Source organism: Biomphalaria glabrata, chromosome 8, assembly GCF_947242115.1.
Source record: "Biomphalaria glabrata chromosome 8, xgBioGlab47.1, whole genome shotgun sequence".
NCBI lineage: Eukaryota > Metazoa > Mollusca > Gastropoda > Planorbidae > Biomphalaria > Biomphalaria glabrata.
Window position 1 is genome coordinate 13791118 of NC_074718.1, and position 20947 is coordinate 13812064.

Here is a 20947-nt window from a genome sequence, read left to right on the forward strand (position 1 = left end):
TCTCTACATATATGTTTTGAAAGACATATCTATATCAATATTCATATTCCTATTTCAACACAATGACATCGAAGTATTTAAAAGTACATGCTAAGAATCGAATACGATCCGCACCAGTAATCGTCTATGAGTTCTTTAACCCATTTGTCTAACAACTTTAACATCCTTTTTTTTTGTTATCGGCAGTATTCAATGACGTCATTTCGCTGCTGTTGTTATTAGCTCAGAGCGGACCCTGCCGGATAGAAACCTATTATTGCGTAGTGTCTCTCCCACACTCTACTATCAGCTGGACAAAGGGGAGATTATACCACCGGTTTCACTTCTCAAGTTATCTCTCCCTTACAGTTTATTGATTTCTCCCCCTTCACCCCCCGCCAACTCAACAAGTTGTTGTCCACTACTGAAAATAAAAATACACGAAAAGGGAAGCTATAAAGTTAATCATACGCGAGACTGAATTGTTTCCCCCTGGAGAAATATTCGTAATTATTGTTATAGATTCCTCTGTATATTAATAGGGTTTGCAAAAGTTCTCCAAAAAAATATATAAATTAATAATTTTCTGGAAACAAACGCCTAACACTAGGCTGGACTGTTATGTGAAATATACAATGTCCGACTACAGAAAGAGACTATTTAAACGTGTATGTTTTAAATAAGGCCAAGACATAGTGTATTCAGTACTTGTGACACTTAACAGTGTTCAATGTGAGATGAAAGTTGACACCACTGAAACTTTTGTTGGATGATATGATCAAAATTTAACGAAATATAAATTACATTTGTAAGTGTTTAGGAGCTTTTTAAAAGTCATAAGGTGTTACCATCCTGAAGTATTCTTCACCAATATTTCGATCCCCACAGACAAGATCAGTACTAGAGTTGATGTACACCTATCCCACACATCTCACACATATCTTCGACATGCCTCCAACACGTACTCACATATCTCTCTCACGCCATAATTTCCTTCACTTTACATTTGTAAGTCTTTAGGTACTTTTAAAAAGTCATATGGTGTTACCATCATGAAGTATTCTTCACCAATATTTCAATCCCCACAGACACAACAATGAACAGAGTTGACAAACCTCCCCCACACGTCGCCCACACATCTCCAACATGTACCCACACATCTCACACATATCTTCTACACGTCTCCCACACATACCCACACATAGCTTCCACACATCTCCCACATGTACCCACATATCTCCCACAGATCTTCTACACGTCTCCCACACATACCCACACATAGCTTCCACACGTCTCCCACACGTACCCACATATCTCCCACAGATCTTCCACACGTCTCCCACACATACCCACACATAGCTTCCACACGTCTCCCACATGTACCCACATATCTCACACAGATCTTCTACACGTCTCCCACAGATCTTCCACACGTCTCCCACACATACCCACACATAGCTTCCACACGTCTCCCAGACGTACCCACACATAGCTTCCACACGTCTCCCACACGTACCCACACATAGCTTCCACACGTCTCCCAGACGTACCCACACATCCTACACATATCTTCCTCATGTCTACCACACATACCCACACATCTCACACATATCTTCCACACGTACTCACACATCTCACACATATCTTTCACATGTACCCACACATTTCACACAGATCTTCCACACGTCTCCCACACTTATCCACACATCTCACACATCTTCCATGCGTCTCCCACAGATCTTCCACACGTCTCCCACACGTACCCACACATCTCACACAAATCATCCACACGTACCCACATATCTCTCTCACGTCTCCCACATATTTTCCACACCTGTCCCACACCTAACTCAATGTTGCAAAACTTGTAATAGTACTGAATGGGTGAACCATAATTTACTTATACAAAAAACAACAACAACAACAAAAACTTTAAAAAAATACACTACAAAACTTAGTAAAATAGAAGTAAGAGACACACACACACATTACATGACCGACCCAAACTAACTGATACAATTACAATTCATATATGCTTTGTTTAAAAAATATGGTTCATGTTTTTTCTTGTTGTTGTTTTTTTTTCTTTATGAAAACTGAAGTTTATTTTGATTCACAACAAAGCCGGGAGTGATAAACTAGTAAGAATTCAAAACATGTACTAATAGTCTAATGCTTGTGCGTGAGACTAGAGTCATCAGATCACAGATATGAACCTTACAAAAGACTATCGATAGTTTTATTTAATAGTCCTTTATTGTGCTTGAGACTATATCATCAGGTCAAAGATAGAACCTTACTATCGATAGCCTCCATTAATAGTCCTTTATTTAAATGTCTGTGTAACATTGTTCATAAATTAAACAAAACAAAACTGTTACATATTTAACAACTGCCACGCAATAAACAGAACAGTGACTCCAAAGAATAAAACAAAAAAGAAAAAAAGAAGAGTCCCCTTAGAGTGGGAGCCAGCAACATCGAGGAGCATACATCTGTACCAAATAATATTTATCTTTATTGTTTATCAACACAACGTTGTAACGTTTCAAACAATTTTATCATTTTCTAACAAATAAAAGTCCACTTTTTGTTTATGGCTCTTCGTGATATAGTGTTAGGGTCAATGGAAATAGTCTCTTTTAGTAACCGTGCAGTGGGATTAGATTGATATCTAGGAACTTAAAGCTGCCAACTTTAATGTAGCCTTACAAAAATTGAGAGTAAATAAGTAATACGTTTTAAATTAATAATCAAATAGTAAATAATTATACGTTAGTGAGATCCCAATGATCTTAGGGATATGTATACATAAATGGAAATCCATAAAGAGCAAGATTTTGTTGGTATCTCTGGTACAAAATACAGAAATATTGACAAGTATAAACAATGCAAGAGTTCGAGAGTAATTGTCAGCACTGTTTAATCAAAGCACTTCCATTTGTAGCTTCAAGGATTGGTTTTATTTAGTACGTAATATTAATTTATCAATAGAGCGGCCTTGACGTTATTTAGAATGTTTAAATCTTACCCAAGCTTCTTCTTATCATTTTTTTTTGTTATATTTTTCTTTAGTAAAGTAAAGTGTTCCTTTCAGACCTTGCGATCTAAGGTCATCTGTTTCTTAGGCCAACGGTTACGAGCAGGGTGTTATATGGCCAGCACAACGACCAACCGCCTTTACTTTCCCCAACTAATGTCAGGTACCCAATAGAGTTGGGTGGACTCAGGGGCGCCCTAAAAATCCCGAAATTTAAAATCCCAGTCTTCATCGGGATTCGAACCCAGAACCTCAGGTTTGGAAGCCAAACGCTTAACCATTCGACCACCGAGCCCCCTTCTTTTCATTTTTTTGGTTACATTTTTCTTTAGGGTCCATCATATCGGTACCACATTTTTTTATATCGCGTTTTCTTCTTTTTCTTTCTCACTGTAATTTATTGCTGTAAGAGCCACTTTTTGGTGCACACTTCACATGTGATGTTTAGAAGAAACTGGTAGACCTCTTATGTACACAAGGCAATATTAGCCTCGAGGACATGGACTTTTATTATTTTGATATTTATGATAAAGCTTTTATCATCTCACTCTGTCTATTTGTCTGTGTGACCGTCTGACTGGCCAAAAAGTTTGTACACGTTATTTCTCCGACACCCAATCTCGGATCAAGCTGAAATTTGTCACAATTATTTCTTTTACACGACAACACAAGTGTCAATAAAAAAAATTAACCAATTAGCTAATTAACTATTGGTAATAAGTTACTTTGTTTGGTATATACTTTGTTTGGTATATACTTTGTTTGGTATATCAAACAACGGAAAGAACAGTACTTGACTGAAGTGGTATAAGCTGAATTAGTCCCCTTTATATAGATAAGTATACAATCTTCCATGTTCATAGAGTCATATACTCTTCTCTTCCAGAGTGGTTACCGCGTTGGCTTGAGAAGGAGAAGCCTGAGAAGGCTTTAGCCCACCATTTCAAAAAGTGATCACCTTGAAACCCCGTTCTTACTCCCCCCCCCCTTTCCAACAAATGATAGGGTCGTAGCGTAGTGAGAACGCTAAAAGCTTCAAATTGCGCTAAACAAACACAATTAGTAAAAATATTTCTAATCGGAGATTCATTAATGTTAGTTTAATGACATGACTGATCCAAACTAATAGATAAACATTAATAAAAAAAAACTGCTTGACAGCATTAAACTCCGACCCAACCGGAACTGGACAACCAGATTAACACGTGCAGACGACAAACTGATTATACGTTCTGCAACTATTCCTCTTTTTGTTTGTTTTCTGCTAATTTTCCCTTTACTTGTAAGTTGACCACTAAACTGTGCATCTCCGCGCGCATTAAACAGCTGTCTATATTGAGCTAGAAAATACAATATGTTATCAACTCACGTGTTGAATAGGTTTTTATTAATGAAGCTGTTATTATGTTCCGGAACTTCCGGATTACTACCAAACTGGTTTTATGAAACGCCACTTATATGTTATTATAAAATAAAATAAAAAATTTAAAAAAAAACACAGAAGTTATTTTCCATTCATTATAGATCGCTTGTTCTTTAGACCGGAAGACATCGGAAAGCCATTACCAGCAGTCAAAATAGTGTCGCTAGGCAACACTGAGTGGAAAGTTGGCCAAAGACTTTGATTTCTGGGAATGTTGATACATTACTGGCTTTCATTCTTTTTTAAATCTCATATGTAGTTGGATGTCAAGTAAGAGAATGTGGTCTTCAGCTGGCTAAGCTGACATCCCGCGTGGAGTTTTTTTTTTAGGAGAGGAGGAGTTATAGAATATCTTACATCAATAAATCAGTCTATATATTTTTTATTATAATAATCAAATATATTTAATGCAGCTAGAGTATATTAGGCATAGATATGTAGATTATTTATTATTCTTTCAGACTATGTCGTGATATTGGTCTAAGGTAAAAGGTCAAAGGTAAGCTACTGCCGAAGTTATGCGTAGAATGGTAGAGGAAGAAACGACTGCCCGCAAACAACGGTATTGTCTGCCATAAATGTGGCAAAATATGTAGATCACAGCTAACGGTGTAGCTTTATGGTTCTCGGATCGAAAGGTATGCCTTCTAAATTTACGTTCGGTGGTCTCGAATATCCCGGGTTCAAATCCTGCCCACCGCTATACCGAGTCGTCTTGTGGGAGCTAGGATATAATTATCTTCAGAATCTCAAAGAACACCCGAAACATATCAAACATGTCACAAACATTTCACAAACATTTCACAAAATTGCACTTGTTCTTAATCTTTGGACTCAATGACAAACTTTAAACTGCGCAACTTGTTGATGCTGGTAGTACACCATTGCTTCTCTTTGTAGTTGTCCTAAGAGCTGAGTCTAAGACTCTTGGAACTCTAGGCCTACCTAAGCTTGCCTCTTTCTGTTCGTCTAAACAAACTTCTGTTACATCCCATTTACTGATGGCACTCGGGTTTAAAGTGAGGCCAAATGCCGAGAACATCGGGGAAACTCTCCATATTCCTACACTGTACCACATCCGCCGTGCTGGTGTCCGCCATTAAAAACGACCACTTCAGGAGTGTGGATAGTGAAATGTTTGTTGGGACTTTCTTCCATCCCCGCCAATGCAATGGAGTTGGTCCTTAGGCACCCCAACGGGGGTTCTTTTTAGCTGACCTATTTTCCGTATCGTCTCCTCTAACGACTGTTTTCACCCGAACGCCACGATAAGGCTGAGAAGCACTGACCGGGTTTTGCTTTTCTAAAAGAGTTCTAAGTACCCTTTCGGTCATACACATCCGATTTACTGGGATCCACTCAACACACACACCTATACCTATAACTGACCATCTTGGTGTATCAGTACTAGTGTCTGTAAAACAATCATCACACACACAAATAGAATGGAGGCTTTTCATGTTAAAGGAAAATGTCGCCCAAAGTTGTTTATCGATCCGAGGGTCGTGTACATTAACACTACATGCACTACGGGTCCAATCAACGCCAAAATATTATAAATCGTCCAGTTAAATAGATTTGATGCTCTGCTGTTACGAAAGGCCGGATAGTACCGAATAATACCGGATAGTACTAAATAGTACCGGATTATAGTACCGCATAGTATTAAATAGTATTGGATAGTACTAAATAGTACCGGATAGTAGTACTGGATAGTACTAAATAGTACCGGATTATAGTACCGCATAGTATTAAATAGTATTGGATAGTACTAAATAGTACCGGATAGTACTAAATAGCACCGCATAGTACCGCATAGTACCTAATGGTACTGGATAGTACCAAATAGTACCTCGTCACGGGAAGGACAAGGCCCTCGTGCTGTAGTTTTGGCATGAAGGAGATAAATGTTTGGAACAAAATAAAACTGTAGAACTTTATTTAAAAAAACTAACGCCTGTGATGAAGTGATTGGGTGGCGGGGAAGAAGTAAGAACTAAACTTTGCGCCTACATACTTGATATGTAATGTGGAAGGCCATGGACGGTCGTTGACTTGTAGCACCAAACTGCTGGTAGACAACTCAACCCATCTAGGCGTATTAGATCTTAACGTATAAGACATGAAATAACTTGAACAACATATTTTGCGAACAAAACTAAATAGAATTTTTTTTTTACAATTTTAACACATTTAACTTGAGATAAAATAAATCAATGTCGTAGACTTTAGTAATTATATAAAATGATATTTTCCACAAAATTTAACTCACTACAAAAAAACAACAACAACAACCGACTTTTCACTATGTGTCACAGTCTCGCTTGACATGAACTGTTATTCGTTCAACTTGGGTCTAGAACAGGGGTCTCAAACACGTGGCCCGCGGGCCACATGTGGCCCGCGAAACTATTTTGTGTGGCCCGCGACCACGTCCGCGAATTAAAAAAAAATAGATAAAATTTACAAAGACCACATATAAGCCGTGAAATGATTTACAACTGCACAAATCAGCAAATGATTTGTCACTGTCGCCCACCGACCGCTTAGACATTCAGCTGGGTGAACGGTGGCCTGATTCTTACAGCTGGCCGCTAGCGGCTAGAATCTGGCCACCATTATACCACTGCTCCGACCGTTTGGCCACGCGGCTAGCGAAACAGGAGAAAGAAAGGGAGATGAGGAGGGATGGGGTACATGTGTCAAGATTCTGTGAAAGCAAGCTTTGTTGTTAGCGAGATGATAGCAAAGGCATCACGACCATTCACTGAAAGCCAGTTTGTAAAAGAGTGTATGCTACAGGCGTGTGAAATTATCTGCCCCAAGAAAAGGAAACTCTTCGAAGGCATAAGTTTGTCTGCGAACACAGTGGCAAGCAGGATCACCGAGTCAGTGACAAATGTTCAACAGTAACTGAGTGCCGCTGCAAAAGACTTTGTAGCATTGTCCATTGCATTGGACGAGTCTACTGGTGTAACAGACACCGCATACTGTGCCGTATTCATTCGTGGGGTCGACGAAAACTTGAACATTGTTGAAGAGTTATTGGACTTACTAGCAATGAAAGGAACGACGACTGGACGCGACGTGTTTCAAGAACTGGAAGCTTGTATTGACAGGTGTGTGGGCTACCGTGGGAAAAAAACTTGTTTCAGTGGCTACGGACGGTGCACCAGCAATGTGTTTAGAGAAGGTTGGTGTTGTTGGATTAATGGTAGAGAAACGGAATCAGCTCAGCTTGGCGGGACCTTTTGGAGCCATACACTGCATTCTGCACCAAGAAGCACTCTGTGGCAAAAGTCTACAAAAGAAGAACGTGATAGATATTGTCGTGAAGACGGTGAACTTCATACGTGCACGGTGTCTCAACCATAGACAGTTTGTGTCATTTCTAGCTGATTTAGAAACGGAATACGGTGAGTTGCTTTATCATACGGAAGTTGGTTGAGTCGTGGAAAAGTGCTGCAGAGATTTTTTGAACTGAGACGGGAAATAGCATTGTTCATGGCAATGAAAGTCAGAGACATACCTCAGCTCAGTGACCTAATGTTTTTGTCGGATCTTTCTTTTCTTACTGACATCACGCAACATCTCAATGCACTCAATTCACAACTACAGGGCACAAAGCAGCTGATTACCGTGATGTTTGATTCATTCAGATTCTAGCTGACTTTGTGGGCCACTGTGCAGAGTATCTGAGTACAAACTTGCGGCTTGCCACTACACGCGACTTCAGACCTAACGTCGATGGTCTGGTCTCTGCCAAACGCTCTCAGCTGAGTGGACAGTATCATGAGTGACGAGCCATCTGCATAGGCCTAGTAATTATAGTTTTTTTTTGTGTTTTTTTTTTGGGGGGGGGGGGGGGGGAACTTCAGTTTCTGCTTTTTTTTTATTAGTGACAGACGAAACGTCAACTTATTTTAGTAAACTAAACTGCCTGTGCATGTATAAACTACAATAAATGTAATTAATAATTATATAAAACTTTATTTTAATATTTAACTGCAGTGACGTAGTGTTTGTAAAATTTTATGAAAAAACATTCTCTTTTCGTGGTGTGGCCCGCTGACTGATTGTTACTTTCCACTGTGGCCCACATGCTGATATGAGTTTGAGACCCCTGGTCTAGAAGGTGAAAAGCCACGAGAAGCCTTTGTCATAGAGGAAACGAGGATGACTAACTTCACTTCTGGTCAGTTGCAGTCGTTTATGGGATTTGAGACACTACACATCTTTGTAGTAGCAGTCGTTTCAGGGACTTGAGAGACTACGGAGAGTTTAGTTTTTTTTTTTTTTTTTGTACTTGGAGCTGTAAGCATATTTTCTTACCCGCAGTGACGCGGAGGTTAGTTAATAGTAAGGCACTATATACACCTATTCTAAAAGACTTTGCATATTTGATACCGCTGTGATGCAGATGTAATTATATTTCAATACATTGGAATATCTTTGTGTAACTACTATGAAGTTGCAGTATATTATCATTTACTATACGTTACTTGCCTGCTAAAGTTGGACTGAGGTCAATCTGTACTAGTTATGTCTGTTACGTGTTACGTGTAGCTCCAGGACACACGAACACAGCATTTGACACATTGATAGCAATACATCTTGGTGACCAACACACACATATACATTCTGGAGTCGTCTCTCGCCTACCCAATACAGCTGACGACAATGCCGCATTGTCTTGCGTCATTCGCACTACATACCCAACCACCAATCGCTAACTTTTTCACACCGTCACCATAGAAACACACACACACACTCCAAAACACTATGTCACGAAGTCCCGAAGTTTTGTTTCTCTGTCCTCCTCAATTAAGTTTTCCTCACACTTCCGGCTGTTCAATACATGGGTCACTGTGACATTTAGTCCCCAGGCGCGCGGGTGTTGAAGAGTTTATGGTCTCACATGTCTGCCATTCCTTCAATACGATTGATTCTCACTAGGATCTAGTCAAGGACGCTAAATGAAACGTCACCGCTGCTAACTAAATAAAAAAGGTTTCTTATCCTATCTTATTTATCTTATCTTATAAAATACTTCAAAAAAAGATGATTACGCCCTAGGCATCATGCATCTAGTCATGCATGTTAACCAATGACTTAAATTCTGCCAAGTCATTCGTTTTCCTGACTAGTTCAGGCAACCCATTCCATGCTCTAATAGCACTAGGGAAGAAGGAACATTTGTACAAATTTGTCCTAGCATATGGGATGAGGAATGTGTAATTTCCACAAAATCTCAATGTGTCGCATCTCATCTTCGACTGAAGTTTCCTTCATAATTGCTAGCAAGTTAACCAAATGTTTTAAAATAAGTTTTAAGTCATAGAGTAAATAAGAGTTTAAAGCTCCCTTCGTATAGAAATTATTTTGAGCAACAAACGGATCTTATTGGTCGTTGGTTTTCCTAGCTGACTCATGCAACCCATTCCATGTTCTACTAGCACTAGGCAAGAAGGACAGAGCTAACCCGAGCACAACGTTGCTTAGCAACACTTATTTATTTCGTACACCGGATAAGCCAAAGAGCTAGTTTTTTTTGTCCGCCATTTAACAAATATTTTCTCCACTCAATGGAATGGGAAGGAATGTGACCAGCACAGGTCAGCAGCTGGAATGAATCATAAAATATTTTCCATGTTCCGTTTTTTTAGGGGGGTGGGCGGTAGAAGGGTGAGGGCTCAAAGGGAAGGAACAGAGTTACGCATGAGTGATTCGATTAAATGAAACATCGCGTGCATACAAATGATTGACTATTGACTTATTCTATACTAAGCCTTGACCTTGACCCATTTTTTTTTACTTTGTCATTACATTTGATGTAATCTCAAGCGAAATGACTTGTTCTCTTGCTCTGGTGGTCGAGCGGAGGCCATTTTAACTAGATATAAACATTAAACAACTTCAGGTTATTATGTGTCTGTCAGTGAACGAACAATCAAGAGTCCTGTCAGTGTAGCACTTTGTCACAAGCACTGAATGCCAACAAACAGCTGCTTTAAAATACAATCGTTAGATGTAGTTTACCAACTTATGTGAATCTCAGTCACGTAATTACCAGCCAAGCAATCCCCATTCATGCTACCTCCATTAATCTAATACCAATTCAGTTAAATCCCCATTGAGATAATGCTTACTACGACATCGCCATGTACTCGATTCCCAGTAATTCCTATTCATGCGATTCCCATTCATGCAATCCCCATGTATGTAATCTCTATTCAGGCAATCTCTATTCATGAAATCCCCAGTTACTCAATCCCCAATTACTCTTCTCAGTTATACAATCACTTGAATGTAAGAGGCAACATAAATTTCCCGAAATTCAAAATCCCAGGTTTCCCCGAGAATCGAAGCCAGGACCCAAGGTTCGGGAGCCAAGCGCTTAACCACTAAGCCACCGCACCCCCTGTACTAACTATATAACGAATCCGAGGATGGAGGCGTTCAATGCACTGCACCTTGTAGTCTGCGAGGTGATCAAGACTACCTCAAGGGAACATTTAAATCTTGCTTCTTTAAAAAAAAAACATTTTGCATATATGAACAACTTTTAATAAATAAATCGGACTAATTAAACATTGGCGCACCATCTTATTGTAGGCTCTATTAGCCTTGCCAACAAAGTACAAGCCACCTACACGTAATTAAACACAATACTATTTTCTAAAACATGATGTAATGCATTCACTTTAAGAGTACATCTCTACTCATCTCCGCTTAACATGTTTATAAAATAGAAACAGTGGAGCATTACCTAACCCCCTAACCCCTAACCCTAACCCCAAAACCAGACCTAAATAGTTTACTTGTAAAGGGAAATAGGTGACAGAGAATGGGGCATTTGCACAAATACTAGACTGAAGTAAAGTTAGTCAAATTATTGAAACTTGTTTTAAAATGCATATTTATTTATTATATAGCCCTATGTATTAATACCCTTAGCCAATACAATGTTTCAAATCATGTAGTGTATAGTACCAAGGATTCCAATGATGATAAAGCTAAAACTGAATAGCGCAAATTCTGAGGTTACCTTTAAACAAAAATAATATAGTAGCACATAAAAGAAAGTCCTGAGACTCAATTTTCACAAGACAGATCAAGTTTTGTCAGTGTTCTTTGATCTTAAACTTCCCATCTACTATTGATATGGATTCACTATCTTATTTACTAATTAAGTAGAGGTTAATCATATTTCAAATTTTCTTTTTAATTCTTTATAATTTAAAATTTGCGAACTGTGAGAACTTATACAGTAAAAAAAAAATAAAGCCCACAAAAGAGGCAGGAGGGCCCAAACAAGAGGCATATAAAGCCCAAAAAAGAGGCAAAGAAAAGAGGCCCAAGGCCCAAGGATTCCTATGATGACAAACCTAAAATTGAATAGCGCAAATGCTGAAAAAAAAGTAAATATAACGTTTTTAGTCATCAAGGGCTTTAGCATGACATATTCAGGGTTACTTAAAGGTTATAGAGATCTTTCTTTGCTACTCTCTTTTTCTCTCCCTTTTTCTCCCATTTTCTCTTTCTTTCTCTTCAATTCTTCGAAAACAAAGTTATTGTCCCTTCAGATCCACTTTCTCCGAATGATCTTCCTCCCAGTGGACGCTGTGAGGCCACATATTCATTTCGTCTTATTTATGTCTCCGCACTTCAAACTTTTTTTTGGTTTTGTTTTACACGCTTCACTGCTTTTTCCCAATCATCATTCTAGCCCTCGTGTACTGTCGATCCAATCACGCTTATAATATGCACATTTGTTGTGTATAGTGCGCACTCCGACTAAGGAGCAATGAATACATAGAAGTATTGCTAAATATCCCCAAGAACAACTGGAACCAAAGTACAGTTGTTTTTTTAAGCCTTGCCGAAACAATCAATTTATTTTGTATATACTCTCCTGATACAGCAGAAAGGACACCAGATTATGGAACTTTTGAACATTAAGACATGGTCTTATTAAATTTCATCATTGCTAATTAGTTCTCTCATACCCAGAGCAGGGTGTAGTGGAGGGCAAGCGCGGCTACTGCCCCGGGGACTTCATAAGAAAGAGACCTCCACAGATAAATAAAAAAATAAAAATTCCGAATTTCGACGTGTCAAACATTTTAAAGTTGTTTTTCTTTCCTTCCAATTTTGTTTTCACATTTTTACCGACAATTTTAAGTTGTGGAACACTTTTGCTGGTAATTAGTGTCCGCTTGTGGCGTGATCGTAATGTATAAATCCTGCTTTAGATTTACGACAGGGCGACAACCCAGGATAGACAAAAATATAAGTGTGCAAAAGTTTCAACTTTCTTCGAGGATGGGTGCCTGGGAGAAAGAACGTGTTCCAACTTTGTACCAGTCAGAAAGAAACACAGATTGAGTTGTAAAAACTTACACATATAAATACATTTATATTTTTATATACATCATGGGCGTAGCCGGGAGGGGGGGTTCTTGGAGTTCAAACCCCCCCCCCCCCCCGAAATGAAATCTCCCCCCCCCCCCCGCGGGGGGATTGGTATTTAGTGACTGATTTTTTGCTTTGATTTTGTTTATTTTAGGTTTATTTTAGGATCGAGATTTTAATACCGAACTATCACTTGCCCCATCACAGCAAATGAGGTTTTGAGTTTAAAACTCCCCAACAAGGGGTTTTTGAGTTTAAAACCCCTGCCAAAGGGGTTTTGAGTTTAAAACCCCCTTCCAGCTTAAAAAGGCTCTCGGGCCGGATGGTATCACCCCCGAAATGCTTATGTCACTGACTCAAAATCTGTACTACAGGCTTTGCAAAGCCCCGGACCATGGCCCCCCAATATCAACACTGTCATCATGGCTTCACATAACATTAAACAACGCTATGGCACCCCTGAATTTATGTAGTGGGTACCGAGTCACATAGGTGTGACTGGCAACACAATTGCAGACTCTTTGGCCCACCAGGGAGGGCAAATTCCACCCACTGATGAGGCTGTAAGTTTTCATCAAGCCCTGGCTATAATACAAAAAACAAAAATGGAAAAATGTTTTGAGTGCTGGGACAAGTCTCAAAAAGCCCGTGGAGTCTGGGAGCGCATGAGGCGCCCTAACCGCACTTCCCCGTGGTGGAGGCTGTCCAGGCCTGAGCAAGCTATTATAGCACAGTGCAGGACAGGCCACTGTCCTGTTGGCTCATATTTCTCGCGGCTATGGCCAAATTTTGATTCACGGTGCCCCCGCTGAGGGGAAGAAGAGGAAACTGTGTCTCATATTCTGTTTGACTGCCCCAGACTTGCTGATCTCCGCCTCGACAGGTCTGGGAAACCCAAAATTTTCAACCTGTATGGCGACATTTATGCACTACACAAGACAGCAGGGTTTCTGTCCAGGGCTTTTGCAAGAGAGGATTTGAGCCTCTCAAGCCCTCACTCTAATGGAGTTTGATGATGATGATGATGACCAGGGGGTTCGAGTTTAAAACCCCCTACCAGTGGGGTTCGAATTTAAAACCCCTACCAGGGGGTTTTGAGTTTAAAACCCCCTACCAGGGATTTCGCATTTAAATTCTACTCTTCTATAAAACAAAACAAAAAAAAATGCAAACGACAATCCCCAAATTTCACGAGCGCAGTTAAGGAAGATTTTGATTTTTAAACTCCCTCCAAAATTTATGATAAACCTCATCTTTAATATGAAAAAAGAAAATTACTCAAAATTCTATGAGGGGTTTTGAGTTAACCCCCACCCCTCTTCAGTAGGGTTTGAAGCTAAAAAATACCTCTTCAATACCAGGTATAAAAAAACGCAAATTACGCACTTAAAATGTTATGAGCGTAGCTAAATGGGTTTTGACTCAGTTTTGAATTTAAACCCCCCTTCAGCGGGGTTTGAAGTTAAAAAAACCTCTTTAATAAGAACAAAGCAAATTATACACTCAACATGAGTATATTCAAAGGTATTTTGAGTTTAAATTCCCCTCCAGTGGAGTTAAAGTGGAGTTAAGCTAAAAATGACATCTTTAATATAAAAAAAAGGAAATACACACTCAGAAATCTATAAGCGTTGCCAAAAGGAGTTTTGAGTTTAAACCCCCCTTCAGAGTGGTTTGATGCTAAAAAAATACCTCTTCAATATAAAAAAAAAAGCAAATTACACACTACAATTGGCTTTTTTAAAAGTTTAAAACCCCTACAGATGGTTTTGAGTTTAAAATCCCCCTACAGAACGTTTTCAGGTGGAAAACCTCTACCCTCAATATTATTCTAAAGCAAACTACAGTTACTAAATTCTATGACCGTAGCTAAATGGGGTTTTGAATTAAAAAACAACAACATAGCTCCAGAGATTTTTTAGTTTAAAACCCCCAACAGATGATTTTTGACGATAAAACTTCCCTTTCGATATAAAATCTAAAGCAAACTATAATCACTTAATTCCAAGAGCGTATTTAAGAGAGGTTACATATTTCTACCAGTGCCGGGACTCAATTAATAAAGTGCAGTGAATAGTCATCTGCCGAAATTGAAAAACACTAAATGTGGCTCAACAAAGATGGTTAAGACAGAATTTAGGAGTCAGTTATAGAGATCGAGTCTAAATCAAGGAAATCCTATGCCGAACTGGGAGTCGACCCTTTAGTAAGATTGTGACAGAGCGTCGCATGAGGTTTGCGGGACATGTTCTCCGACAAAATGAATTACACTTAAGAAGAGTTACGATGATATCCTAGTACAATTTGGCGCCACACATTCATGGAGGTCCTTGGAGCAGGTTAGAAGAGGCTTCAGACATTATCAGGGACAGATTTTTGTGGAAACAGCTTGACGGCAAATGCGCAGAACGGGGCGGGAGGGTCTAAGTCAGTAAGAAGAGCAGATTAGGTTTTTGAAATAAAACTTTTTAATAGTATTAAAATGCACTGTAGATACCTCAGAGTATGCATTTTGTTGGCTTTCAATATCAGAAATAGTGCTCCCCCAGACCCCATCGCTGGCAATGGCGGGAAGTCTACGATTTTCCACTAACTCCAGGAAGAACCTATTCTAGGGCACAATAAGCGTCTTCCGAAAGAATGATGGGTCAGAATGTAATAAAGATTATATACACACACATACATACTTATAAATATATTTTTTTCGCGGGGGGGGGGGGGGCAGGGGAGGGAGAAAAAATCCCCCCCAACCCCCAACCCCCCCGAAAAAAATCATGGCTACGCCCATGATATACATTCACTGTGAATTGTCTTTGTTGGATGTGGGAAAATATGTAGGTCGTAGCTGGTCTGCTTGGCCACGTTGAATCGAAAAAAAAAAAAGCCATTATATTAAATTTTACATGTATTGTTGTTGAAAAAAAAAATTATGTAAAACTAGTCAGCTAATTGAATCGCCATTCGAAGCAGACGTAGAACAATAACTTTAACTTGCTGATAGGACCATGCTTATTGAAAGCATGGTGCCACTGATTAAAATAGTCAGAAAAAAAATGTGCATATAAAAATTGTGTATATAAAAATTGTGTATACAAAAAAACAAAACAACTAAAGTACTAACCTTGCCCGCATCCGGGGCGCATTGTCCTTTATCATACCACCACTTTTGGTAGAGTTTGAGGAGCTCTCCTATTTCGTTCAGCTGGAGGACAACAATGTTGATCTCTGCTCTGATATGTCAATAAGAAAACATGCTGTGATGACTTCGATCTAAACTTTTTTTTCCTAATTACAGCAGACTAGATCTATTAATAGCACATTCAAAGCGGTAGAGTTTAACAGACCTGAGATCTGAACCTCTCGGTGTGGCGATCCCATAACCTTTGACATCCAGGTCACGGCCGACCTTCATGGTGTTGCAAGGCTTCCTCTGGTTGTGGTACTCGTTGAAGGTGGAGTCCAGGAGGAAGGCGTACTTGCCCTGCAGTAGAGAATGATTAGAATCACTCTTTTTCTTCATATCTATATCTACATATATGTATGTATGTATGTATGTATGTATGCATGTATGTGTGTATGTATGTATGTATGTATGTGTGTATGTATGTATGTATGTATGTATGTATGTATGTATGTATGTATGTATGTATGTGTGTATATGTATGTATTTATGTATGTATGTATGTGTGTATATGTATGTATGTATATATGTGTGTATGTATGTATGTGTGTATGTGTGTATGTATGTATGCATGTTTGTATGTATGTATATATGAGTGTAAGTATGTGTGTAGATATTGATAAAGATAGATATAAACAGTGATTGCGAAGACAAAAGAGAAATAAATAGACAAGAGAGAAAAAAAGAGGACAAGAGAGAAATAAATAGGACAAGAGAGAAAAAAAGAGGACAAGAGAAAAAAAGGACAAGAGAGAAAAAAGAGGACAAGAGAAAAAAGAGGACAAGAGAGAAAAAAGAGGACAAGAGAAAAAAAGAGGACAAGAGAGAAAAAAGAGGACAAGAGAAAAAAAAGAGGACAAGAGAGAAATAAATGGGACAAGAGAAAAAAGAGGACAAGAGAAAAAAAGAGGACAAGAGAGAAAAAAGAGGACAAGAGAAAAAAAAGAGGACAAGAGAGAAATAAATAGGACAAGAGAAAAAAAAGAGGACAAGAGAAAAAAAGAGGACAAGAGAGAAATAAATAGGACAAGAGAGAAATCAACATTGTCATTATTATTATAAACCAACTTCGTAAGAAACAAAACTTGATATTTAAAATTCTTCCCTCTGCCATGGAATTAAAAACAACAACAGATCATCAGAAAGAGATTTCGGCTAAAAATTGTTTTACACATTTTGATCAAGAAAGAAATAATTTAATATAAAAACCTTTCTAGACAGATCTTATAGACACGATACTAATGGAAAAGCTGGGTATGCCAAACAGGGCCAACGTTGTCATGACCAATGAGGCTATCTGATGAGACCTGACCCAAATAGCAAATAACTGACCACAGCAACGAGTAATCCCTATTCCAATATTTACACTTACGAATAGTGTCAGAAAATCGATAAATGGTACTTTTTGTATAAGGTCTTAACATGAAACATCAAGTTTCAGATTTATCTATAGGCTACATTAGCTCTAGGTTAGAGTCCCTATTTCTTGCGGGCCCCAAAAAGGTTCCAGGGATATTTTCATTCATTTTAGAAACACAGCAAAGGAAAAAATTCTATGTTGAAAACAACAAAGTGCGTAGCCGGTGGACGTTACGAAAGTATGGGGCCCCATACCGAAATATCTAAGGGCTTTTTCAAGTCTGAATATGGTCCTGAAGACAACCAGTGATGCGTTTACATCATTTGAAACAATGGATGATAAATAGCTATGTTCTAAATTAACTTGCGTCAGCAAAATATTTCAATTATATTTAGACAAACTTTCACATCTTTATGGCTACACTAATCTAGAAAAACGGTGTTAATTTTTCGATCGAATTGAGTTAGACTGTCAACTGCAAATACATCTTTATTACAATTCCTTTATTCAGCTTGCAAATTTATGCGAACTGGGAAAAACCCTGGAAATGGATCTCGAAAAACATCTCCTAATATTTTAGTAGAAATTCGAAAGTAGAACGCGTCTATATAAAAAATTACTAGCTAACTGACAACACAGGGAAAAACTTTAGTTTGACCGTTTTAATTTTTTGCAAATATTATTATCTAAAATTAAATTAGGTCTTGAAAATCTTGAACGGGTATTTCGGCATGTAGATCCTATTCATTAAAGTGTCCCCCCTTTTCAGACCTTGCCATATCTTGGAGTCTCTGACTCTCACTAACTAGGTTTCTACTTGCCATACCTTGGAGTCTCTGACTCTCACTAACAAGGTTTCTACTTTCCATACCTTGGAGTCTCTGACTTTCACTAACTAGCTTTCTACTTGCCATACCTTGGAGTCTCTGACTTTCACTAACTAGCTTTCTACTTGCCATACCCTGGAGTCTCTGACTCTCACTAACTAGCTTTCTACTTGCCATACCTTGGAGTCTCTGACTCTCTGTATTCCCTCATTCGTGGAAGAGACAAAAACTGAAGGCTCAGAGTCTTTCATGAAACTCCACATTTTACTGTAGACTGGAACATTGGAATTCTAGAATACAAGATCATGTTACAATTCTAGAATACAAGATAATATAAGAATATAATAAAATATACAATAATTTCTATAATGCAAAACAACTTAGAATTCTCGCATAGACTCGCATACTAAATCATTGCAGTTCTAGAATAAAATGAATCCGTTCATTATTCTAATACAATACAACATTAGCATCCTACAATTCTAGAATACTAGAGAAGACATTAAAATTATATAATCTAAGATGACAATGCTATTCTTTAATGCAAGACAAATAGCAACATTTTACAATTGGGTTGAGGTAAATGAATAATAGTTCATTCCACTGTTAATAAGCATGCCTCTAAGACCGCTTGCACCATAAGCATGCCTCTAAGACCGCTTGCACCATAAGCATGCCTCTAAGACCGCTTGCACACTACAAGGATGCCTCTAAGACCGCTTGCACAGTACAAGGAGGACTGTAAGTCTACAAAAGCTGTCGTAGTAATCAGTAACATCGCCAGCTATCTTCGTGGTATTCATATGGAGTTAATTCAAAGGCTTAGTTAAAACGCCACATGACATTAAAACAAAATATCTTTCCTAAAAATGCTTTTATCATTGAAACACAGATGTTACGCTTTTGAACACTGCAGTTACTTTTTAGCCAGGAAATCTCATCACACCTTTAACAGAACAGACGATCACTATGTAGAGGTTTCTTATACAATAGCAGACTAGAAGTTAATGTGCCGATGCCTGTATTTACAAGTCCAGTCAATTTATAACTTATATCTAGTTTCCCGTATTCACAAGTCCAGTCAATGTATATAATAATATGTTCCAATCCTGCAGAAGCTGAAGTCCACTCAATATATAACTTATATGTACCAATCTCCAGAGCTTTAAGTCTAGTTGATATTTAACTCATGTGTACCAATCTCTAGAGCCCTAAGTCCAGTCAATATATAACTTATATGTACCAATCTCTAGAGCCCTAAGTCCAGTCAATATATAACTTATATGTACCAATCTCTAGAGCCCTAAGTCCAGTCAATATATAACTTATATGTACCAATCTCTAGAGCCCTAAGTCCAGTCAATATATAACTTATATGTACCAATCTCTAGAGCCTTAAGTCCAGTCAATATATAACTTATATGTACCAATCTCCAGAGCCTTAAGTCCAGTCAATATATAACTTATATGTACCAATCTCTAGAGCCTTAAGTCCAGTCAATATATAACTTATATGTACCAATCTCTAGAGCCTTAAGTCCAGTCAATATATAACTTATATGTACCAATCTCTAGAGCCTTAAGTCCAGTCAATATATAACTTATATGTACCAATCTCTAGAGCCTTAAGCCCAGTCAATATATAACTTATATGTACCAATCTCCAGAGCCTTAAGTCCAGTCAATATATAACTTATATGTACCAATCTCTAGAGCCCTAAGTCCAGTCAATATATAACTTATATGTACCAATCTCTAGAGCCCTAAGTCCAGTCAATATATAACTTATATGTACCAATCTCTAGAGCCTTAAGTCCAGTCAATATATAACTTATATGTACCAATCTCCAGAGCCTTAAGTCCAGTCAATATATAACTTATATGTACCAATCTCTAGAGCCTTAAGTCCAGTCAATATATAACTTATATGTACCAATCTCTAGAGCCTTAAGTCCAGTCAATATATAACTTATATGTACCAATCTCTAGAGCCTTAAGTCCAGTCAATATATAACTTATATGTACCAATCTCTAGAGCCTTAAGCCCAGTCAATATATAACTTATATGTACCAATCTCCAGAGCCTTAAGTCCAGTCAATATATAACTTATATGTACCAATCTCTAGAGCCTTAAGTCCAGTCAATATATAACTTATATGTACCAATCTCTAGAGCCTTAAGTCCACTCAATATATAACTTATATGTACCAATCTCCAGAGCCTTAAGTCCACTCAATATATAACTTATATGTACCAATCTCTAGAGCCTTAAGCCCAGTCAATATATAACTTATATGTACCAATCTCCAGAGCCTTAAGTCCAGTCAATATATAACTTATATGTACCAATCTCTAGAGCCTTAAGCCCAGTCAATATATAACTTATATGTACCAATCTCTAGAGCCTTAAGTCCAGTCAATATATAACTTATATGTACCAATCTCTAGAGCCTTAAGCCCAGTCAATATATAACTTATATGTACCAATCTCTAGAGCCTTAAGTCCAGTCAATATATAACTTATATGTACCAATCTCCAGAGCCTTAAGTCCAGTCAATATATAACTTATATGTACCAATCTCTAGAGCCTTAAGCCCAGTCAATATATAACTTATATGTACCAATCTCTAGAGCCTTAAGTCCAGTCAATATATAACTTATATGTACCAATCTCTAGAGCCTTAAGTCCAGTCAATATATAACTTATATGTACCAATCTC

At 38.2% G+C, this 20947-nt stretch overlaps 1 protein-coding gene across 1 annotated transcript in view; it reads right to left on the reverse strand.

Annotated features, from left to right (window-relative positions):
• The window catches only part of LOC106067466 (glutamate receptor 2-like), a 265994-nt gene that overhangs the window by 16920 nt on the left and 228127 nt on the right, over window positions 1–20947 (reverse strand). Inside the window, exons 16-18 of the mRNA XM_056037759.1 lie at window positions 18405–18515; window positions 16202–16338; window positions 15979–16087 (exon numbers count right to left, since the gene is read on the reverse strand). Of these exons, the coding sequence (XP_055893734.1) occupies window positions 15979–16087; window positions 16202–16338; window positions 18405–18515 (357 nt within the window). The remainder of the gene's footprint in view (window positions 1–15978; window positions 16088–16201; window positions 16339–18404; window positions 18516–20947) is intronic.